Here is a 21,528-nt window from a genome sequence, read left to right as displayed (position 1 = left end):
TGGGTCGCTGCACCAAGTAGATTTAAGCATTGAACCTGATTCTCGGACACGAACTACCGCGGTTGGGGGGTCACAACACAATAGAAATAGATAGGATACCTCAAGCGAAAAATTGAGCGGATCGAGTAACTTGTTGGATCCAGAAAGCTGAAATGTTGAGTATGAACACTTTCAACAACAATTCAACTGACCATCTGCAGCGCCAAGCCAGATTCCCCACCCGCAATGAGGCACCCGACTGGAGACTTGGAACCCCTGGAAAAACAAGAGAACACAAATTTGTCCTCAAGTGTTATCAAGCTGTTGGTCCTGGAGAACTCTCACCCACACCGTTCAGAGTGTATTTCAGCTATAAAAGAACTGATTTGATCTCCGTCGTGATCAGACTGTTTGCTTCGCCTTGTTTAATTTATCTAACGAAGGTACGTAAAGGTGGAACCCAAAAAGAGAAACAGAACCTAACATGTGTAGAAATGTGCAAAAAACCAGCTGTCACATTCGTTGGTATGGTCTTCTGTGCACTGGCGACTCTGGGAGCGTTCGGTATCGGAAGACAGGGTCCTGATATCATCAAGTTCTGGGCTACTTTCAAGAGACCAGAGAAAAAATTTCCATTTACCAAGTGTAGGATTTGTTAAAATTCTTGAGATCGCCCAGTGCGATATCAAACCCGACCCACAGTTTCCGATGCTGAACGACGTTCTCATACTGCAGTACCATGTTGTCCAAACGCTTGAGCCGACGTTTGGACATACCCTCGGCTGACAGGCTGACCGTGCTTCTGTGAAAAGGTTCCAAAAGCGGCAAGTATTGCAAGCATCCCATTGAATTCAGGCGATTCCCAATGTGTTCTATGATATTTGAAAATGTCTAATTTTTTTCAAATCTCCACTACCAAATCACTGAGGTAAACTTCTGCATCACCATCATCACTTAAGTACAATATAATCAAAGGAGTAATCCATGTCGAATTTGGCTAAGCAGGAATAACCAGTGTTTTTGAATCTATCTGACGAAGTGCACTATATATGGTCATCCATACTACAGCGTGTCTGGGAGAATGATATGCACTGTCTTGGGGACTGGCCTATGTTCGAAAAGTCTGTCTAAAGACGTAGATATGTAGTAGTTGATGTTGGGTGAGATGTAAGAAGTCGTTGAATCACCCTGATCGTACATATTACTAATATACTGAAATGTTGTATTAGATATTATTATATATATTATGTTATGCGCATTGTATACAAAAATGTGTGATAGCGTTTTACTGCGTACAGCTGGTGTTCCTGAACCACTGAAGTGCACAAAATTCAAGAAATCTCTTATTAATGTAAGAGAGCCACTAAGTAGATAAACATTTTTACTAGGTCAGGTTCGGCTTGATATTAGTGTATACGTCATCAGGATTTCCGAATCAGATAGCCTAATGTAATGGGCCATGTTCGATATTCTGAATCGAGAACCGCGAGACATGGTAGTATATCGCCTTCAGGGTAGGTACCTATCCTTGTAGGGAGTCTTACGTAGTAAGCGTTGCTCCAAAGGCTCACGGAGGTAGAAAAAAATATGTTTGGAAGTTAAAACTAACTTGTTATTGGCGCACAGTTGTTGCCTTAACGTGATACAGCCCAAGACACGAACTGTGCCTCATGGTCGTTGGCGGGAAGGGAAATCGGTCCTCGCGGATATTGAGATCTTAGAATGGTTTCCTGGAAGCTTTCAGCCCTGACCCAGGCCTCTCAGAATTGGACTGAAGTAGTCTTAGTTGATGATTGCGACCTATGGTAGGCGTACCTAAGTTGAGTTTGAACACGAAGTTTTCCACTGTTTTGATGGGTTATTCAACTGTTAGACAGCAGTTACATTATCCAAGAAACTAGGAAGCAGGCCAACTCAACATTCATGCCAAATTTAAGTGATGGGTGAGTGAATGGTATTCTGGCGAAAATAACGGATCTACCAACTAAATGACCACCCTTTTAAACCCACCTGGTGTACCCTAGAGAAAACTGCTCCTTAATGGGATGAGAGTTCCGATAAATGATCACACTTTTTTCATTAGCTCTCATCTACGATTCTGGTATTTTGACATTAACTCGAATAGACCATCTCCTCGGCTCTCTTGCTTCCACTGTCCTATGATTTAATAATTCTTTTAGGCGTATATGTTAAATCTAAAACCGCTTCGCCCTAACCCTATCAGGTGGAATTTAGACGCATTTTTAAAGCCCTTCATAGACTATTCTTTTTTAAACGTTTTCAGCCAATCGTGATGTACTTGGCATGCACAACGTTGGGCATGACACCAGAGGAGGCTTTGGCTGGGGCCACGATCAACGCAGCCTATAGCCTCAACATGTCTGACCGTGTGGGAGCCATAACTGTCGGACGGCAGGCAGACATCGTGGTGCTCAACTGTGATAGGTAAGAATTGATGTTTTTTACAATTCTCTGAAACCCTTGTTTCAGCACACAAACTCATTATTAACGTTAACATTAGACAGTCATAAGGGAAGCTTACTTGTTGAGGTTTTCCAAAATCCCAGTGTGAAGTTGGAGCATTTAATCACAAAATCATAATTCACTCTATTCTGATCAGCTGACAAGCGATTACTTAACGAATCCACTCAATAGTAACACCCTAAGTTGACTACGACTTGTCAGGTTAGGATAAGTACACTTGCAAAAAAAACGCTTGTTAAAGGGCTGTCATGCACATTTCTTTCTGGGGGAGCACAGACAACTGTACCCCTAAGATCCACTGAAAAGATTTCATTCAAACCAGTGCAATTTGGTAGCTTTTGACGATTGTTTTAATCGATATTAATGCTATCCTTTTCACCAAAAAATCGTTTAGAAATATATTGTTTATTACTAACTGTACGGTCATCGCTCTGGTTCGTCTGTTCGTGGAAGGACGGGTTTTTCACCGACCCATTTTAAATTATGACTCAGTTTAGTTGCCCATTTAGAGATAGTAGTCATTGAACAGCAACAAAAACAACAAAGATAAGTATACGCTGAGAAGTATCATGGTTCAGACGGCTTGTCGGATAGAGGAAGCCGCGTTTTCTCAGGCTCCATCACACACACCCAAAACAATTACCACGATAAACTTGTTCGTAGACAAAACCAATAAAATTCATACTTATGGATCCCACACCGTATAAAATACTGCATTTCGGAAACACTGCCGCTCACAAGGCCAGATGACATATTGACTTTTTCACGGGACCCTCAGCCCCACCGAAACATAAACAAGACAGAAGTTCTAGCTACAATTCGAATTGATGGATGACTGGTTCCGATAATGTCTCGAATGATTTCACGTATTCTAGTTACCTCAAAGCCATCTCATGGGATAACGACGTGACCGTTTTCGTCCACAACATATTGCTCTAGATTTGTGGTCGAAATGTTCTAATCAGTGTGCATGGTGTACGGTGTAACCTACGGTCCCTAGTTAGGTTTTGCCTTTTAGTAGAACATGGTTTGAATTGTCAAATGGGTTGCTCGGCTTTCTAACGAAAGGAATGATGTACTTCAGAGGAGAGACAAAAAGCACAGGCATCGTTTACTATAGGCTAGATGTTAAACTGCCATTTCGTTTACCTAAAGGATGTCGTTGTTGTAAGCGCTCTCTAAACAGCCAGCAGTATTTCTCATTCTGTAGCAACGTATCATCCAGACAACTTGCTTGAATCTTTATTGTTTACAAGCTTGCATTTGGCTATTCGGCAGCAAGCTGTTTGTTTCTACGCATTCCAGCAGACTCTCTGCCTGAGTAGAATTCGGGTGAAGAAGCTAGTCGTGATGGCTCAAACTATCACATATTTAGTGACAAATAAAGCATGAGAAAAACATTTTAGGAAACCAGGTAAAGGTTTCATCGGGGGATACATTTTTCTGTGGACAGCAGATGATTACATAGCATAGCTCGAGGCGACACCGAACTTTTTCAAGTAAACTTGAGATTTGACACACATACAACAGAGTTAGAATCAATTGTTGCTTTCAACAATCAGTAACGTAACATCTCATCCCGCGGCTGACGAATGTTGTGCTCCGGTCTAATCAAAATAACAACAATTTCGTATGCAAACTGGAATCGTATGTACCAACGAGAAAATATACTCTTGTCTGTGTCTGATCGGCCGTTACTCGATAAAGAGCAAACGAGTCTCACCAGTCACTAACGCTCATGGTCAAATAAAACAAACTCAGACGTAAGTATACAAAATGTAAATTTTTTGGGACTAACATGTATCGTTCTACTGCTATAAATGTTTGCAAAACAGGCTGTAATGGAGTGGTGAATTTGGTCCCAACCTAACCGTCTCACTGCGGTCCATTAAGTCTACCCCAAAAGATCTAGATGCAATAAGAAAGCAGTTACCCACTGCGATGAGTTACAAAATGTGAGACACATTGGTTTCCAAATTTTGTGGGGTTATACACCCACAATAACGGGGACCTACGCACCCAACCGAATCTGCGTGCGCCAATCCAGTGGGATAATTAATCAATCTAAGTCAATGAATACCAAGCTTTGCGTCTTTAATTTCTTTAAAATACCAGAAAGCCAAAATGACGTTTCACCTAAATTCCTACAGCGTCCAGTTTTTGTAGCTGACACGAAAAAATAGGATTTTATTACGTGCACAAAAAAAAGTTGAAATTCAACCACGTAAACTTCGTTACAGTGGATTCAACAACTTTATATTTGGGCTGTGTGGAGAATGGACGATCAATTTCTGAATCTAATCTGCGATCGAGGTCCCAGTAGGCCACCCATGCAATGTAATTGTTATCTCTACAGTTTCACCACTTACTAGCTCCAGCAGATCACAAACATGCTTCAACGGATGTGTCTTAGGTATGGTAAGGTGGGTTTTGTGAGGAACGTTTTGAAGGATGATCTGCCGGTTTCCGTTTCGCAAATTGAAACACTTTATCCAAAATTCCCATAAATCTTGGCATCAGCTGATGAAGAGCAAGTAGACCTAATGACTCTAGAAAGATATGTTAAAGCTCCAGTGCCCAATATTATGGTCCTTGTTTCAGCTGACAGAGCAAATATCAGCAATCAGTCCGTAGACGTGGATATTGTGGAGGGTGACTTTTCATCGTAATCACCCTCAAAACTAAAGTTTTTCTGTGTCATATGCCGAAGGACTGTATTTGTTAGTAATTAGCGCCATTTAACCAGTTGCCGTTGAAACGATTATATAAGCGATCCGATCTGAATATAACTGAATGGTCTGTGTGGATGGCTGATGGCTTTAGAGGACGGCTCTTGAGCTTTTCGGTTCATCATAGCTGAACCATGATTTCTGAAATGCTGGCAAAGCCACCCCGATGCACATTATCAGGAAGGTCAGATTCCTGAAAGTAACCTCACAACTCCCGAAACCTACTACTCCACCAAAATCTCAACAGGAAAGCCGGTAAGCATCCAGGCCAGTCAATCAATCAATCAATCAATTCAGCAAAATCCAATGGGTCCTCATGCATGCCACAGAAGCACGACCGAATGTGATCAGCGTTCAGGTATTTCATAGAGGCACGATCGATGTTGACTGGTGTTCACTAACGCCTATCAGAGAGCCTGGATCAATGTCAGAAAGTCCCCTCTAAGTTGTTGTAACTTTTGCTCTCACACTCGCACTAGCTGTTTCGGAATATAGCGGTTAAGTTCCCTTCTGTGAGTCTTTTCTCCGGCATCAGGCACTGAAGCAGGTTAACAGGTATGCGAATCAGCAGATGTAACACATACGTTTAGGGTGATGAGAAATTGATTTCTTCCGTCTTCCACAATCAAATCTTTGGTTTGGACTAACCACTAACTAGAAAACCTGTGTCGATAATTGAAAAGATCAGTTTCATTTTTTCAGTTCACCTGCCTTAGAGAAAATGTTCATGTGGCTAGCGACTAGTTCAGTGGACGAAATAGGAGGTGGTTTCATGGAAAAGTTGCATTGTGGGATGCCTCATGTTCGTTAACAAGTTAGTGCCAAATAGGTTAGGGCGGTAACAACTAGCTGATCCTGAGGAGGGTTGCCCAACGGTAGGGTTCCTGAAACTCATCAATGCATATTACAGGCCTAAAAACCATCCTGAAACACTTTGTGGCTTTAGGCCGATTGCGACCTCAAGAATAATGAATTCCAAATGCTCCCCTACGTCAAAAAATGAGTCTTTTCATTTTGTCAACGAAATGCGTCACTTACCCTACCAACATCAATAATTTATTTATGTGGACAATCTGATGCTCCGCAGTAGTCGGTCAAGTTTCACTTGAACGTTCGGGATTAGGTACAATGAGAGTAAACATTTGTGGACGTCCTCGATAGGAGCTCTCCATCCCTCCGAACATGTCTGTTAACCAAACAGCCCACAGCTGAACTAAGTGGGTGATATGTGCTCAGGACAAATATGATGACAAAGACTTCGTGCAGAACAATGCACATCCATCTTACAGCAGAACTAATCACGCAATTCAGTATACATGCCCCGTTAAAATTGGATATGCTTGTTAAAGTACCATTATTTGACTGCTTCTGCACCACTTGTTATGAGCCCAAAGGGTTCCAATAAGTTTATACGGATTATATGTGAGAGAATCTGCACGTAATAGCACCGGTTGCCGCCATTTTTTCTGACAGCGTACCCCCACTGGCTTAGTGTGTAGCGGCATGCTTACTAACCCGGAAGATGATATTTGTAAATACCCTGTTTAAATTACGCGAACGCAGACTAAGCACTTTGGAAACAATGTTCTTCAACTTATTGGCCCTAGGGATTAGATTTAATGTACTGAGCTGTCCTTTTGTTCAGTGCCTGAGTCCATACGTTTTCACACTCAGGAAAGAGCATTCAGTTAACGCTCCGGGTTGTGATGACGTGCGCTTTTCAGTACCAGCTTACTGACTAATCGGACCATTCATATCGCCATGAAATCGGTGAACTTTTTGCGTCTTCCCTAGTGTACTGACCGAATATAGTAGCATTTCTGTGCAACGTATTTAAAGGAATGAAGAAGCTTGCGATTTTTAAAAATAGTATTTCTTAACTCTACATGATTAAAATAAGGTAAGACATACCTGTTCATGTGAAAATTCCAACCGCTAATTATGGGTAAAACTCATTAAGCAAGTGGGCCTTTTGTCCAGCAATTATACTGAAATTAACCTCAAAAACAGCAAAAACAATAGCAAATCTTACGTACTGTTTTCAGGAGTGCTCTGCTTGTTTTCTTATACGCAAAATTCTATCTGTTGTGAAACATTTCGGGCCTTTTTCGACGGTCATAAGTAATTGTGAAATACGTGAGTAGATTACACTTTAAGCGTTTCAAAAATTCTAGAGGAAACTTTCCCATTACCGAAACCTACATGATAAAATGGGCAAGTTAGTCGTCCTGGAAAAGCGAAATGTTATCAAACCACATCAACCCGAATGGGTGTCACAGTGTGCCATTAAGCTGGTAACGATTGACTAGTGACACATAACATTACTTGTGGTTTTCGTGAGTTAATGGGATGGCTATTGCTGAAGCAGCCATTAGACATACGGCAAATAACCAATTTCTAGTGTGTGAGGGGTACAGGAAAATAGGTCGAGTAGAGATTTCCTTGATATGCTAAACAACAAACGTAAGATTATAATTAGCTTGTCTCCGTTTTCGAAGCCAAAACTCTGTCATTATATCCCTATTAGAGTGACATTTTGTGGTGAAACAAAATAGGAACGTTCTGTCGTTTTGCCAACTGCCATCTTCAGGACGCTTTTGAGGGTATTCATATCACCATCTTTTGCCTGCTAGCAATAACGTGCCGACTGGTTTGGGGCTACAAATATCCCATAAAATATAATGCATTATATATATATATATTTAAATGTATATCTGCGGGTTATGGGGGTTAAAATACCGTTCACATGTATTTGTGCCGACCTCATTGGCACTTTGGCGGGAGCACACTTCCTTTGTTTACAACTGACTGCAAGAATAAGGCATACTAAAAGGTGCCCGATAGGATCTACCAGCTACAGAATATGGGGGGAAGGATATTTGGGGTTGTCAATCACTGTATCAGTACTGATGAGTTTGTACGATTTTAACCAAAAACACAATTGTATTTCAATTAACAGACGTGCAGCAAACTTACCGATGGGTGACGTTCATACTGAAACACTTTTGAACTATTGCGCATTCCGGATGATGTTTTGAATTGTTCATTTTCAAATTATATCTCATTAAGTTATGACCTAATGTTGATTCCACTCAACATTAAATTTTTTCCTTAAAGATCAAGAGGTCGTTGCGTCCTGCAAAAACTTTAGGTTTCGAAATAACTGGGCATAATTACACGAGGTAGGTGATCACGGTCGACCGGAGTGATATGTACCGGAAATGACAGATTAAGATCGCGGTAATCAGACAGTCGATTGACGGTGTAGTGTTCACATGGATTTGAGAATTAGGTCGCCGGTGTACATGTTAACTGGTGGAATGCTTAACTACAACAGTAATCCTGATATCACCAACTAGATGAGAGCAAGCCTTTGAAATAAACAGCTGACTGTGTGCATACCAGAATAAATCACTTTTTCAGACTGAACAACGAACTCGGATTTTTCTAATGAATAAATGCTTAGTCTAGTTTCAACAATGACTAGGCCATTTTGAGTTTTGTGTCAAACAGTCTTTAAAAACGCATTCATTTCGTATACCGCAAGATCCAGAGATGAATACTTTTGCATATATTACATTGAATGACCAATTACCAAACCATCGTTCAATTTGTGATTGGACATCACGGTAAGGCTTCATTCTGTAGCAATTAGTTTGTGCTTACTCTACGAGTGTCCTCCTCTGAATGACTCACCTGGTGGATTCCTGACGTTTTGTGCATTTCCATCGTGTGCGTTCCCAGAAAGTGTTAATGCGGTCTAATTAAAGTTGCGAGAATACTTCTCAAAATGTTAAGTCGAGTAATATAATTGCTGATTTGTTGTAAGCTCATTTCAGCCCCGCGTGAAGAAGTAAATAAGTATCATCCCCGGGAGACTTAATGGGTAGACCCTTTATTATTCTTTATCACTGATCTATTCGACAGTATCCAGGTAAAACGAATTAGCAATAAAAGCAATTAATATCTGCTGCTCTTTAAAAGCGCTAAATGCAGCTGATTCGTTTATGCACTTTGCGTGTTGCAGATCAGTTTTGAATCACATAAGTGGTTTTTTTTATCTCTGTGCAACCCTTAAATAAGCCAAAATCAGCCGATGTTAAAAAGCTTCTTGTAAGAATTCACAACGTACAGGTTTAGGTGATTATTATGCGCAAATTTAATGGACTTGTGGGTCAGGTATATATAAGCGGTTGAGAAATTTAAAGTTGGTGCCATCGTCTGTTTGTGTACACAACATGTTGTCACCATTCGTACCGCAGAAAACCATTCGGGTAGTGCACAACTGTTGTTTTAGGTGGCATGTGACTACCGACCAAGGTTCACTTGACTGTCGTTATGGCGCACAAAGAATAAGGCGTTGGCAACCGATGGTTTACAGTCCCCGTTATTTTTGCTTGCGTTTATCGGTATAGAATGGTAAAATTGTTTATCCTTTCTTTTATATGTGCATAAGGGCTCGGAAGCAAGCTTTATTTTTAGTTTCCAAGAGGGAGTATCTCACTACGGTTCCATTGGAAATATTAATTAGGTCAGAGGATGTTTAGCGTCGACATCTCGTTTTGATCCATGATCACCGCACAGAGCCTGTTTACCAAATCTACCTCGTAGAGTTCAAATATCAGTAGAAAGGGACATTCAACATTGAGCCGTCTGTCTAGACAAACTGTGGAGTTACAGGTGACAGTTTTGAGCTAAATCTACGCACTTCCGTCAACAGCTCGCGAATTACTAAGTCAGCTAATCTGCTGTTTGTTATGGACATGTTTTTGGTTAACAATATCCTGAGTATCTTGATGGTTGGAGATATTCTAAGTGGCCATCAGCTCATTTTAATATGGAGCATCAGATATCTGGCTATCATGTAAAGCCCTATAAATAATGATTCCAAGACTAAAATTGTTTTGTACGAAGTGGCGAGTTAATCTGTTGAAACAACAGACCCAACAAACACAAGTAAATGCTTCCGTATGCATAAATAGGTAGTGCCAATCGTATCACGTATAAGCCCAAAGAGGGGTTATAAATCCCAAGTTCCCAAACGATTAGTTGCGTTTTCATATGAGCTGGGAATGTGATATTAGTAGGTAACCTTGAGTTCTGCAACAGTGTTTTCCACTGACAAGCCAGATGAAAACATATCAGTGTTCTATTTATAGATATGAGATTATACACTGTCGTCCCCGTCTCGGAATGCTTTGAACCTGTTCCCAAGGAATGATCATAAAGTCATTCTTCTTAATGCACTGTTTAATACGATGATTCGGCTGCCTATCTTACGTTAATTGAGGGACTCAGAACAAATGCTACCAGGCTCATAAGAAATCACCAGAACCCCCGAATCACAACAACCTTACAGTATCTCGTTAAAACAGAGTATTTTTGTATTTGATCAGCTGTTTTTGGCACTCACAGTCAGTGCTACCCCAGTCATACAGCTTGACAATAATCAAGTCTCAGTAAGAATCCACGATTAGTCAGACTAAATAAACTGGCTAATTACAAGCTGTCTCATCTAATTTGCCACTGGGTGTCGAAAAGAAACAAGCATTTTATAAATTTCATTGGCTGCACTTGTCCAACTGCGGACAGGTGGTGTCAGCTGTCGTTCGGCGGGTCCATTTTCGACCCATTGGTGATCTGCAGCCGACAATAATCATGAGTCTGTTACTACTCTTCGTATTTCCCATATGATTCTTTACATAAGAAAAATACCTGCTGATAAGTGAGCTATCAGTACAGCATCCAATTAAGGTCATTTACTTTGGAGGGTCTGGCGGTATTGAGATCTGCCTCTTAGTGCGACATAAGTGAGGCTCTTAAAAAGCACCTGCAGTAGACCGTTAAGACACAAGTATGATAAATCACGCGCAGATGTTCTTTATTGGACGATCTTGTGGAGCCCCTTCTAGACAAATGGACTTTATTTTTCCAAACCTAAACTTGGGTTATCACTCAACGATGTAGGTCTTCTAAAACAAAAACCAAATATAAAACCGTTTTAAAGTAACATAACCATCAAACAACACTACACAACAGGTATCCATCATCTGTGTATATATAGTGTGGTGCTATCCACTTTAATCAAAATCACCGTGGTCACAAAGCTGACAGTTGTCAATAATCTATATAAAACCAACTCCTCACATTGTGGAAACGGGTTCTTCTTTCAGCGCGTCACCTAAGTGAACATTACTAGTGGAAACATAATTTGCACAAAGTCTGATTATACCAGGTAAAATACTATTTGGAGCTGGAGGTGGAAGAAATTATAGGTTTACTCTCTGAAAAATGACCCGTTAAAAATAAACAACCCTAGACTCCGACATTTGTAAGTTGACTTCCAGTGCCGTGTTGCCTAAATGGATCGACCTTACTATAATTGCGGTTGTCCTCACAGACTCATTTACCAAACTCCTTAAAGTAACTGAATTTATGGTTCTATAGAGTGATTTTTGTTCAGGAATCTCTTACATACAGTGACTTATTTGGTATGGCGCACGAACGTCCCACAAAATAAAACTTTTAAATTCAAAGTTATACGGACACATAATCTATAACATCCACTTCTTTCTGACAGTTCACAGGAACGCCAACGACCGGCTTCGCGGTGACTCCGTTGATATGATACCGTTTTGGGTAGCCGCATGAGTTGGGATCGCCTTCTGATTTCACTGGCTAACAGTCTAAATCAAATGAATCCACAAGAGCCATCAGCATTCCTCAACACCACCCAACACCGTTGATGAAAATAAAGAATGTAAAAAATCTAATGTTGCTACTGGACTGCAGATTCATTGCTGTAGCACTCGGTATATAGATAAATAATTACTATCATTCTTATTACGGTCACATTATTGGGCACTGAGTGAAGACTTATTGGTATTAATTAAATAAACCATCCGTAACCGCAGTGACGCTGTAATGCAAAAGTGATAGCGCATTTGTCTAATCTCTCCCTTTTGTCTTTCATGTTCGGTTATTGGAGATTATTGATACTACTGATTGGATCACCAAGTATAACGAGCTTAGCAATAGGTGTGTGGGGGCTAAGTCAACGTGCAAAGGGAAGTGGTCTATGCACGCTCAACAGCCAACTGATGGTTTCTTTTCCAAAGCTGATGAGGTATTTCTACACTGGCTGTCGAACTCAGTGGGCAGGATCGCAACTTATAACTCTCTGGAGATTAGTGGAGAGTTTTTATTTACAGTTTCTTTGGTAAGAATTTCTTCTGCATGATGCGATACGCTGAGACACACTGCGCGTCACTGATGAGATAGTCACAAACCCAGACTTACAGAGCCCTGTATTCATTTTTTTATTTGGTTTATCTTCATTTTTATTTGGAATAAGTGCGAAAAATGTGATGCATTTACGCTACAAATCTAACCCAATTCTGGACAAGAGCAAACAATGTGCCAAGAACGGAATCAGGTCAAGCGTCCATTGACCATTATACAATGCAGTACCCAATTAACTGTCATATTTTGCTCATCTGAATAATTCTAACGAGAGCAAAGTTTTCCTATTACTTTCTACAAACAAGCGCAGCTACCATAGTTTCGTTCGCCAATGACCTGGCATGGTACGGTGTGCACTGGAGGCGTAGATCAGGGATTATTGTGGAATATTCATTAGGACAGGAAGCTACATGTTAAAGGTAAGAACACGGATACAAGCAAGTTACGTAAGCGTGACTGAGACATATGTCGACATCTCTGAACATCGGTGCCTACGGTCTGGGTATCTCCATCCGGGGAAATGGCGATGACCGCTGCATCTGAGTTGACCTGTACTGTCAACGTGAAGCCCAGTTATGCATTTCCAAGATCCCCCGATCGAATTGTACCCTACATCTGTTCGACGGCGTTAAACGCTCTCAATTCGCACTGTATTTAGTTTTCCTCGAATAGAAAATTGCTTAGAACCTGAGACATGTAGCAACTGCACAAAGTCAATCCAGGTACCGTTCGATTGCGATTCTACCACATTTGTCTTAATAAAATACGGACGCAAAACATCCTCTGTTTGTCAAAAATCAATTCCACTATCAGCTGACCTCTGATAAAACAATGCAGAAAATTTGGAAATGTTTCCATCAGTACATATTTAAGCGGAAAATTGATCAGTAGAGTCTATCGGTCATAGGACAGACGTATACCAAAACAAACATAGCTGGTTCAAATAGAGTTTGACACTGCCTAAAATCTTCCTCGAGAGATAACACTATTAATTTTTTGTTTTGACTATGTTCCTCAAGTATGCTGACTCGTTTTGCCAGCAGTTTCAAACGGCTTTAGAACCAGAATTTTGACATTTCTGGATGCAATTTCGAAAGGAACGATTTTATGTCTGTTCGAGCCGGATGTGTTGCGGAAAGCAAAAATCAAATTGGTCACGCTTACTCGATTCCGGCTACTGTCTGGAATGATTTCCTTTGGCTACACTGTAGTCGTCACAGCAACCACGTCAGGACTTACTATATATCATAAAGGAGATAGCAATGATAACGAAAATTTTGGCTGACCTGCGAGAACTAAAAAATGTCACTCTGCTGTTTGAATATACAAGATTAGGTTTTGCTTGACTGACAATAATTTTGGCATTAGGGCTATTTGAGTCCACATTTTTCGCAGTAAAACAAGAAAAAACATTAGACAAGAAAATATAAAACTGACTGCTAGTCGTGAAAATAATATAGTAAAATTTTGGTGATAAAAAATAGCAGATTTCAAATGGCGGTTACCGAGGTCCATGGGAGAAGGAAGAGGTAACTTGTTCCTCAAAAGGTCTGATATTTGCTCACACAAGCAGTCTATAGGTATGGATTGTGTTCAAGGCCTTTGTCTGACGGTGACTTTGCTCAGCGGATGACTACAGAAACTTTTTAAGAAAACAACAAACTGGAATACCCATTGGCTCAACCGGTTATTTCCTCATAATTTGCTTGCTGCTCCGTCATGCAGCGGTTTTGCTTTCCGTCGTAAACATTCACGTGATGAATAATAAAGTGGTCACGATTTGTTTACACATTGGATTTTCTATGCTGACTAACTGAGGAGAGGAAATTACCTCAGGGTAAATAATCGGTCACGGTACATTTACCGAAAGAACCATTCAAGCTATAATTGTCAATGAGTTGTTGTGTTTACTTCAAGACTTACTAAAACAGTGCGAATGTATCCTTGTTCGTATACCAAATGTGACCGTTAATTTAGTAGTGTGAACTGATTACGGCACGACTTTTGCCTCCATCTTGGCTTTTGGCTTTGTATTGATAGCACCTTAATCCTAAACATATTCAAATTGTCATCAAACTTTAGGTTTGGACTCTAGGCTTTCGAAACACTCTGCCAATCAGGCAACTGGAACGTCTCCAGTTGACTGAGACTGATTGAAACCAAATGCGCTTTACGTCCAGCAATACAGGGTAACTGAAAATATGTTGATTTTCAAAATCTATGTTTAAGTGCTACCAGTATACCGTCTACGTTGATCTCTGATTTTAGACAATGGAATTAGGTATCCAACGGTGCTTCTCTGATGCTCAAACAGATTAAGACTTGCAAGCTATCGGCTTGCGTAAGTTTTTTTAGGTTATTTCTGGACGCTGCGGACGCAACCTCACCAACAAAAGACTCTAAGTGCCTAAATGTTGTTTATGCGAAGTCGAATGTACGAGCGTGTTTTACGGTCGAATATGGGGCTTTAAGAGCAGGACGACTCTAAATAAAATTTTACGGGGCTTGTTTATTTTTGGGAAAACTAGACCTTGAACGAATGTTTTTTTTGCATGAACTGAGTTAAATGCATACTAGCCAAGATAACAAACCCTTTTATTGTTAAGCAATCTTGAGAAGACTACAATTATCCCTAAATGCCGTTTAAAATACCGTAAAAGCAAATGTTGTTGTCATCTTAGCTGATAACTAACAATTTAGGCTGCTCGTCACGCAAAAGTCTGAACGGATAATTCACGGAGGGTTGGTGGCTTGGTAAACCTTTAGGTGAAAATTGTGAGCAGACTCTTTGACAGTTCAGATGAATGATGGATTATTGCTCGCCAATAATTCGAACAACAAACACATCTGCAAATTATGGGAGGAAAACAGTTAAATTTATCTTATGCTCAGCATGCAACAGGAAATTACTGACCTTAAGTGTGTACGAAGAAAGTTAATTTTTGCTAAATATTCCGTAATGTGCATAAGTAGGAATGCGGAGTGGCGGAAAAGGTAACAGGACCGTTGTAGTCGCACCAAATTGTATATCTACGGTAGACTTGCATACATTCCAAACGTGGTTAACTTCTTTATCAAATTTAGACCACCGCGTCTCATCATCTAGCCGTGACCTCAGAACGACTTAACAAGAGTTCCTAACGAGTGAGAACTGGAAATTCAGAGAACATTTTGCCCGTTAGATTTTAAGTACCACCAATGACTTTGGATGTAGCTGACGTGTTCGCAATCTAATGAGGGAAATTATTATTTTGGTCGCAATAAATTACCTGATATAGAACTAATCAAGCAGAGGCAAAACGGGTTTCAATGGTGCATGAGATGATAAGTTTAAGTGCACTTCCAGTATTGTTGGTCAGGGCCAAAATAATTGGAAGTAATGGATGCCGCTTAAAAGAGAAATACATTATATCTGTTTAGTGTCATTTATCAGTGACAGCAAAATTGTGCAAAACGATCACTTTTGCGACTATTTTTGGCAGAATTTTATTCCCCCACGCCCTTGAAGTTGTCTTGGTGGAAAACAATGCTATAAACTCCCTTTGCTCCACTGACCGTTTCCCGAGTCCTTACTTTGCAGCATTCTACCATTTCATAAATTTTTTCTGGATTGAAAAACAGCTGGAAGAGAGTTAAAACATAACACCCAACTTACCAGTATGGCCACTATTGTGCAAAAATTAAAAAAATGGTCCAAGAGATTACGGAAAAAAAGAATTTATTCAAGTTTTGAAAAAAAGCAGTTTACCACACTGCCACTTAAATTTTCAAAGTGAATAAACCATTACAATCGAATGCTGACTTACAGAACTTTTCTTGGTTCTTCTATAGACGGTTACTGCCGTTACTAACTACTAGGTGCAACAGAATCCCTAATTTATATGCATTTACCGTGGAGGTTAGAACCTGATGCACACCGAATCCGTGGCAACAGTAACTCTGAAGAATCTCTGAAACTGCCTATTCCTTTGAGAGGTTTGTTCCAGCTAAATTTGCTACTGATACTTGGCTGAAGAGCACGGTTTGTGGTACTGACTATATCAGTCTATAGATCCTTGTGTGTACTATCTCGAGATCTCCAAAATTCGGTGGCATTCAACTACAACCTCATTTGCGTTTATGGTGCATTCATTTATGTGGCTCCGAATTAAAATCTACTGATATCTTACGGAAACGGACATGAAAACTGTTTTGCGTTTATAATGCATTGGAGCATATAATTCTTAGTAGAACTTATATTTAGGCGACGTATTTCGTGGTGGTATTCGATGTTTGCAGCCAATGTTGTGGCGTGGAGTATTCAGCGAGTAATTGTTAATCGATCCTCGAGGATCCGCACTTATGCGAGCTGTTCACTTACTCGCTCGTCCATTCCTAGAAATAGGATAACGATTGTTGTGATTATACAACAAAGTTAATAAAACTCACCTGTTGTGTATGTGTTTTGGTCAATTGAGTTTTGGATGTTCACACTACCCCAATATGTTTGTTAATATAAGGTGCACAATGGATATATTTGAGCACATTATAAAAAACTCATCAGAAAAGCCAGAGGACAAGCTGTAAGATAACAACATTTCAGATTGCTTGCATTGCTTTCGGACATAAAGCGTCACAAAATTATGGACAATGTGCAACCAAAAAATATAAAACTTGTCGAAGATTTTCTGGAACTATTTTGGAACGTAGACCGAATCAGTTGCTACAGCCATGAAGCACACCTAATCAACGCCAGATTGTACTGGCAATCGTTGTGTGGAAAGTGGTACACGAACAGACCACCTAACGTAGAGTGTGGATCCTTCAATCTTACCCTTATAGAAACAAAATATGTTATTAATGGCTTTCCGTGAATCAAGTGAACATGGGCAAAGGACTCCTTTCTAAGAAACAGTTTGTGGTTTGCCGTATTGAACTCGTACAAATATGCTTCGTGTGTGCAATTGACGAATGTGATCTGAGATGTTAACACATCATAACTTTTCATCCGACCATTATGGATAAATGGACTACGGGGCAGTTTTCTTCTTACGAAAACCACAAAAAGTAGGCTGAGACTCAATGGAGTCCAAGTCAAGCTCGAATATAAATTAATCCTTGATAGGTTCATCGTCATTGAATGTCACGCTTACTGTAAAATTAACATAGTTTTCTATCCTCTTCTTTATTTAATGGGAAATTTTGAAATCGCTCCTTTTGATGTAGCGAACTTCAGTAGTCTTCTGGGTTATTTCATTCATCACAGTATGAATATACTAGGTTTGGGCCGCAGTATTATTTCAGCTGACTCAAGCCTTGTCGTTCAGGAAGATTGCAATTTGTCTTTATGTCTTACATACATAGGCGTGCTTGGGGGCTATTACAGGTTTTATTCGAACGTTTATTCCTGGCGTGCACTGACTAAAACGTCGGTACAACTACAGTACGTCTGTACAATTACAATTCTTCTGGCTGCTGAGCTATGTAGGAGAATTCACTTTTTGATATTTGCTGGCGCAGATATCATCATTTCTGTAAGCACGTGTTAAAGTTTATCCAGGGTCACATGGTTTTATCCGAAGGGTGTCGAGTGAAAAGCAAAAATTCCTATCATGTCTCAGTGGTTTTAGATGAAAATGATCGATGCATAATGCAGCCAGTCAGACAATCTTGAGAATTCACTGAGAACTATTTGACCCGAGATCACGTTTTACTAAAAGCAAGTGTTACTATTTGATTAAAGTTTTCTGTAACACCATTGGACACGTGCAAACTTCTGTTTTTTTAAAATAAAATTAGAGATTCACAGGGCGGTTTTTGTGAGTTGGTTATTCTAGTAGAGATCATAAATTTGGGTTAGTTCTCTTAACATAACAGCCACAAAGCTTTGGTATGCTTCTACTTCCTCCATGATCAGCCTAACATTTCCAAGATGGATTCTTCCAAAGTCATGGCGTTGCGTTGGATAAATGACAAAAAAGTTCCAAATTAGGATTTCCATGTGCCTCGTCACTGTAGATTCCGATCTACGTTTTTCGGGATAATTTGTTCATTGAATAACTAATTTGAGCAAGCTTGCGCATCGCTGGTTTTTAATCTTCCAAAACACCGTTGGGCAGTTTAATTTAATCCATATCCAGACTGCTTTTGTGGCTGCATACGAAAACTTTGGTTTGCTATCAACCTATAAGTTTTCATTCAAATGGACTTACTGATTCACCCTCTTTCTGTCTTTGCCCATCTGCCAAAACTGCACTGCAGATGATTAGACTGTGAAAGGTAATTTGTATACGCCAGACATTCAGTATGGTCACTCATTTTAATAGAGACTGAATACAGTGAATGAGCTCCTGACTAATGCCGGATCCCGGTTAGGGTTTTCTCTAATATTGCATGTAATAGGCTTACATGGGAGCAAGTTCCAGGACACGTGACTGAAGATTGTGCTACGTAGATATGATTTAAAAAATTGTGCAATTTTGTGACTCAATGTAGCGAGGTTAGAAAAAAGCTTAAAATTTGAAAACGGTTAACTCAGCGGGGACAGAGGCTCCAGTTTAGGTGACGACCTCTCTTTAAAAGGGCTATTGCATTTAAGTTATATGTTTTAGTCCAGATGGTGCAATACGAATTGCCAAATAAGCGTGCAGATATTGACGAGGGTCAGAACGCCAAAGCAGCATATCAGGGAGCTTAGATTTTTTACTCACAGCTACCACAAGTCCAAATGTATTCCTAAATGAGTGATACCTCGATTGGGGCACAGTAGGCGATCAAAATACTCTTGACTAATCAACCTACCTGTTAAAGAATATATTGAGAAATTAGTAGTAATAAAATCTCAATAGCAACTTTATTGGTAAAAATTGGATGAATAATTTGTAGTGTTAGGCCTCCGGTTTTTAACTCCAACTCATTATTTATAATTGCTTAGAGTGTTACAGAAACCAGAAACTAATCAAAACCTTCGATGTGTGATTAATATTTTTTCATTTAGCTTGTCTGACGGACACATTTTGCACACGGCTTCGGACACCAAAAGTCGTTTGTGTATCATGTTTTTATCTCGTTCCACTAAATGAATTCATCCTTAAATGTCTCAGAATATTGTCACTGAAAATTGTATCGGTTTCAGGTGGAATTCTTTGTACCCCATGTGGTTTCTGTTTTAGGTGGGAGAATATAATATATCAATTCGGCGAAGCTGAAAGCCTCATCACACATGTGATCAAAAAAGGGAAACTGATTTTCAGTCAAGAGACGGGGTTTGTCGGATTGTAAGATGATGGTTTGAAACCTGCTACTTGGTTCTGTTCCTTACTGTTACATCTGCTAGGTGAAAACCAGACAGAAGCCTGGAACGCACACTTGCAGTCTGTCCAATGTAAGCCAGATGTGCTTTGTACCATCAACGGGAACACAATTTGGACTCTATCACTAATTCATTGCTTTCCCCGCTTATCAGCGAGTAGCTTGGGTGAAGATTTTGCTTTCTCGTCTTATATCCAGATTTCAATGGATATTTGCCATTGCTAATTCGTCTGTCACTTTCTACTGTTCCAAAATTAAAAACTGGATAAAAACTTTCGTTGGGTTGTTTTATGTACCGGTTTTGGTGCCAGCGTTGTCTCAGAGAGACGAATGGGAAAACGATACGCTCGTAGAACAGACCACTGATTGTATACTAATGGTTGTATGTGGTTGTTTAAAATGCGGTTAGGAAAAAAGCATTTTCAACATTTAAATGTGGAAAATGAACGTTTTTCACATATTAATAAAACAAATTAGATGATAACCTTTTTCAGCTACGAAATTCTTACAACAGTTCCAAGAGAATGCAAGCATCAAGCACCGTTATCACGTGGAAAGTGGCCTGTGATGTATCCTGAACAAAACAACACATGACGTTTAATGGTACACATGGTCTTTCTTCCCAACCAGTTTGATAGGTGACACATTCTGAAATTAATAATTGAAAACGGCATTAACACCACTTCCACGCTGTAAGCTGCGATATACAAGCTGACATTTGAAAGTCATTTATTCAGTAGCAATCCCCATGCCAAATAAGATCTATGGAACAGACTTCATTGTGTTCCACCGCAAATCCAATTACCATAGTGTGGGTTACTGCTCTCCACTGAACCATTCGGTTTATTCAGAAAGACCCCTACCGGTTTCCTTAGCGAAAAGGAGGCCATTTGCAGAGTCAAACAGATTGCTGAAAAGACTCAATCACAGTAAAGTGGTTTTCATTTGACTTTGTTCATCTTTCATTTCATAAATTTGACAAAGTAGCCTTATACCTCCCCATCTTTTACATAGCCCACATTGTGCAAGTCATTAATACGGTCTTGCACCTAATGTAGCTGAATTACACGGTGCCTCAGACGAGATAGCTTCCGCAAGATTTTCTCCCTTAAGAAAAGTTGGGTCAGAAAATAATTGTCGTCTGGAGTCACATTCAAAACAAAAGTTTACGAAGAAGACGAAAATGATAAAGTTATACGTTTATGTCTACAACCTAGTAACCAGGTATTATTAAAACACGTATCTTAAAATATCCAGACGGTTCCCTTTAAGTTGTTGATTAACTACCAGAAAATGAGCTGCCCAATCGGTGAACAAATAAAAAACATCTAGGGATGGTTCTGTGTGGAACTTCAAATTGCATGCTCAGTAATCTCAGTCAATTTCCTATTAAATGATGATTTCTCAAAGCGAGATAAAAGTCTTTTACACCGCACAGAACACAGTTCCTTTAGCACACACCTGAAGAGATGCAGCCAATTCGACCACATAAACTTTTATTTCACCGTGTCAGCTTCAGGGACTTAATGTGAACCTAATAACTGTCTCGTGATTGAATACCAATAAACTAATCTGGCTTGAAGGTCAGACTACAAATTAGTTCTCTCAGAAGTACGCGTCTACCGCTTGTGCCCCCCAAGAGGATCTTTTTCCTTGACCAATCAGTTAAACTGCAACAAACATTGAGACTTTGAATTCCTAACGTCCACATGCGCTTTCATCCGTATAAAATTGGGAATGACTGCGCGGTGCAATCAAGTTTGGTAATCGGATTTCAAAAGGATAAAGCCTGCACAATATAATA

At 39.9% G+C, this 21,528-nt stretch overlaps 1 protein-coding gene across 1 annotated transcript; it reads left to right on the top strand.

Annotated features, from left to right (window-relative positions):
- Nucleotides 1–1,249: 1,249 nt before the first annotated feature.
- Nucleotides 1,250–19,688, top strand: T265_13226 (hypothetical protein; the record flags this gene model as incomplete). Its single annotated transcript, XM_009167832.1, has 5 exons — nucleotides 1,250–1,330; nucleotides 2,264–2,424; nucleotides 5,895–5,994; nucleotides 7,238–7,313; nucleotides 19,411–19,688. Coding segments are annotated over 5 exons (696 nt in total), but the record flags the coding sequence as incomplete, so codon positions are not given.
- Between the last annotated feature and the right edge of the window lie 1,840 nt (nucleotides 19,689–21,528).

The sequence above is a fragment of the Opisthorchis viverrini genome (genome assembly GCF_000715545.1).
Source record: "Opisthorchis viverrini unplaced genomic scaffold opera_v5_46, whole genome shotgun sequence".
NCBI lineage: Eukaryota > Metazoa > Platyhelminthes > Trematoda > Opisthorchiida > Opisthorchiidae > Opisthorchis > Opisthorchis viverrini.
This window is presented reverse-complemented; position numbering and strand designations above follow the sequence as displayed.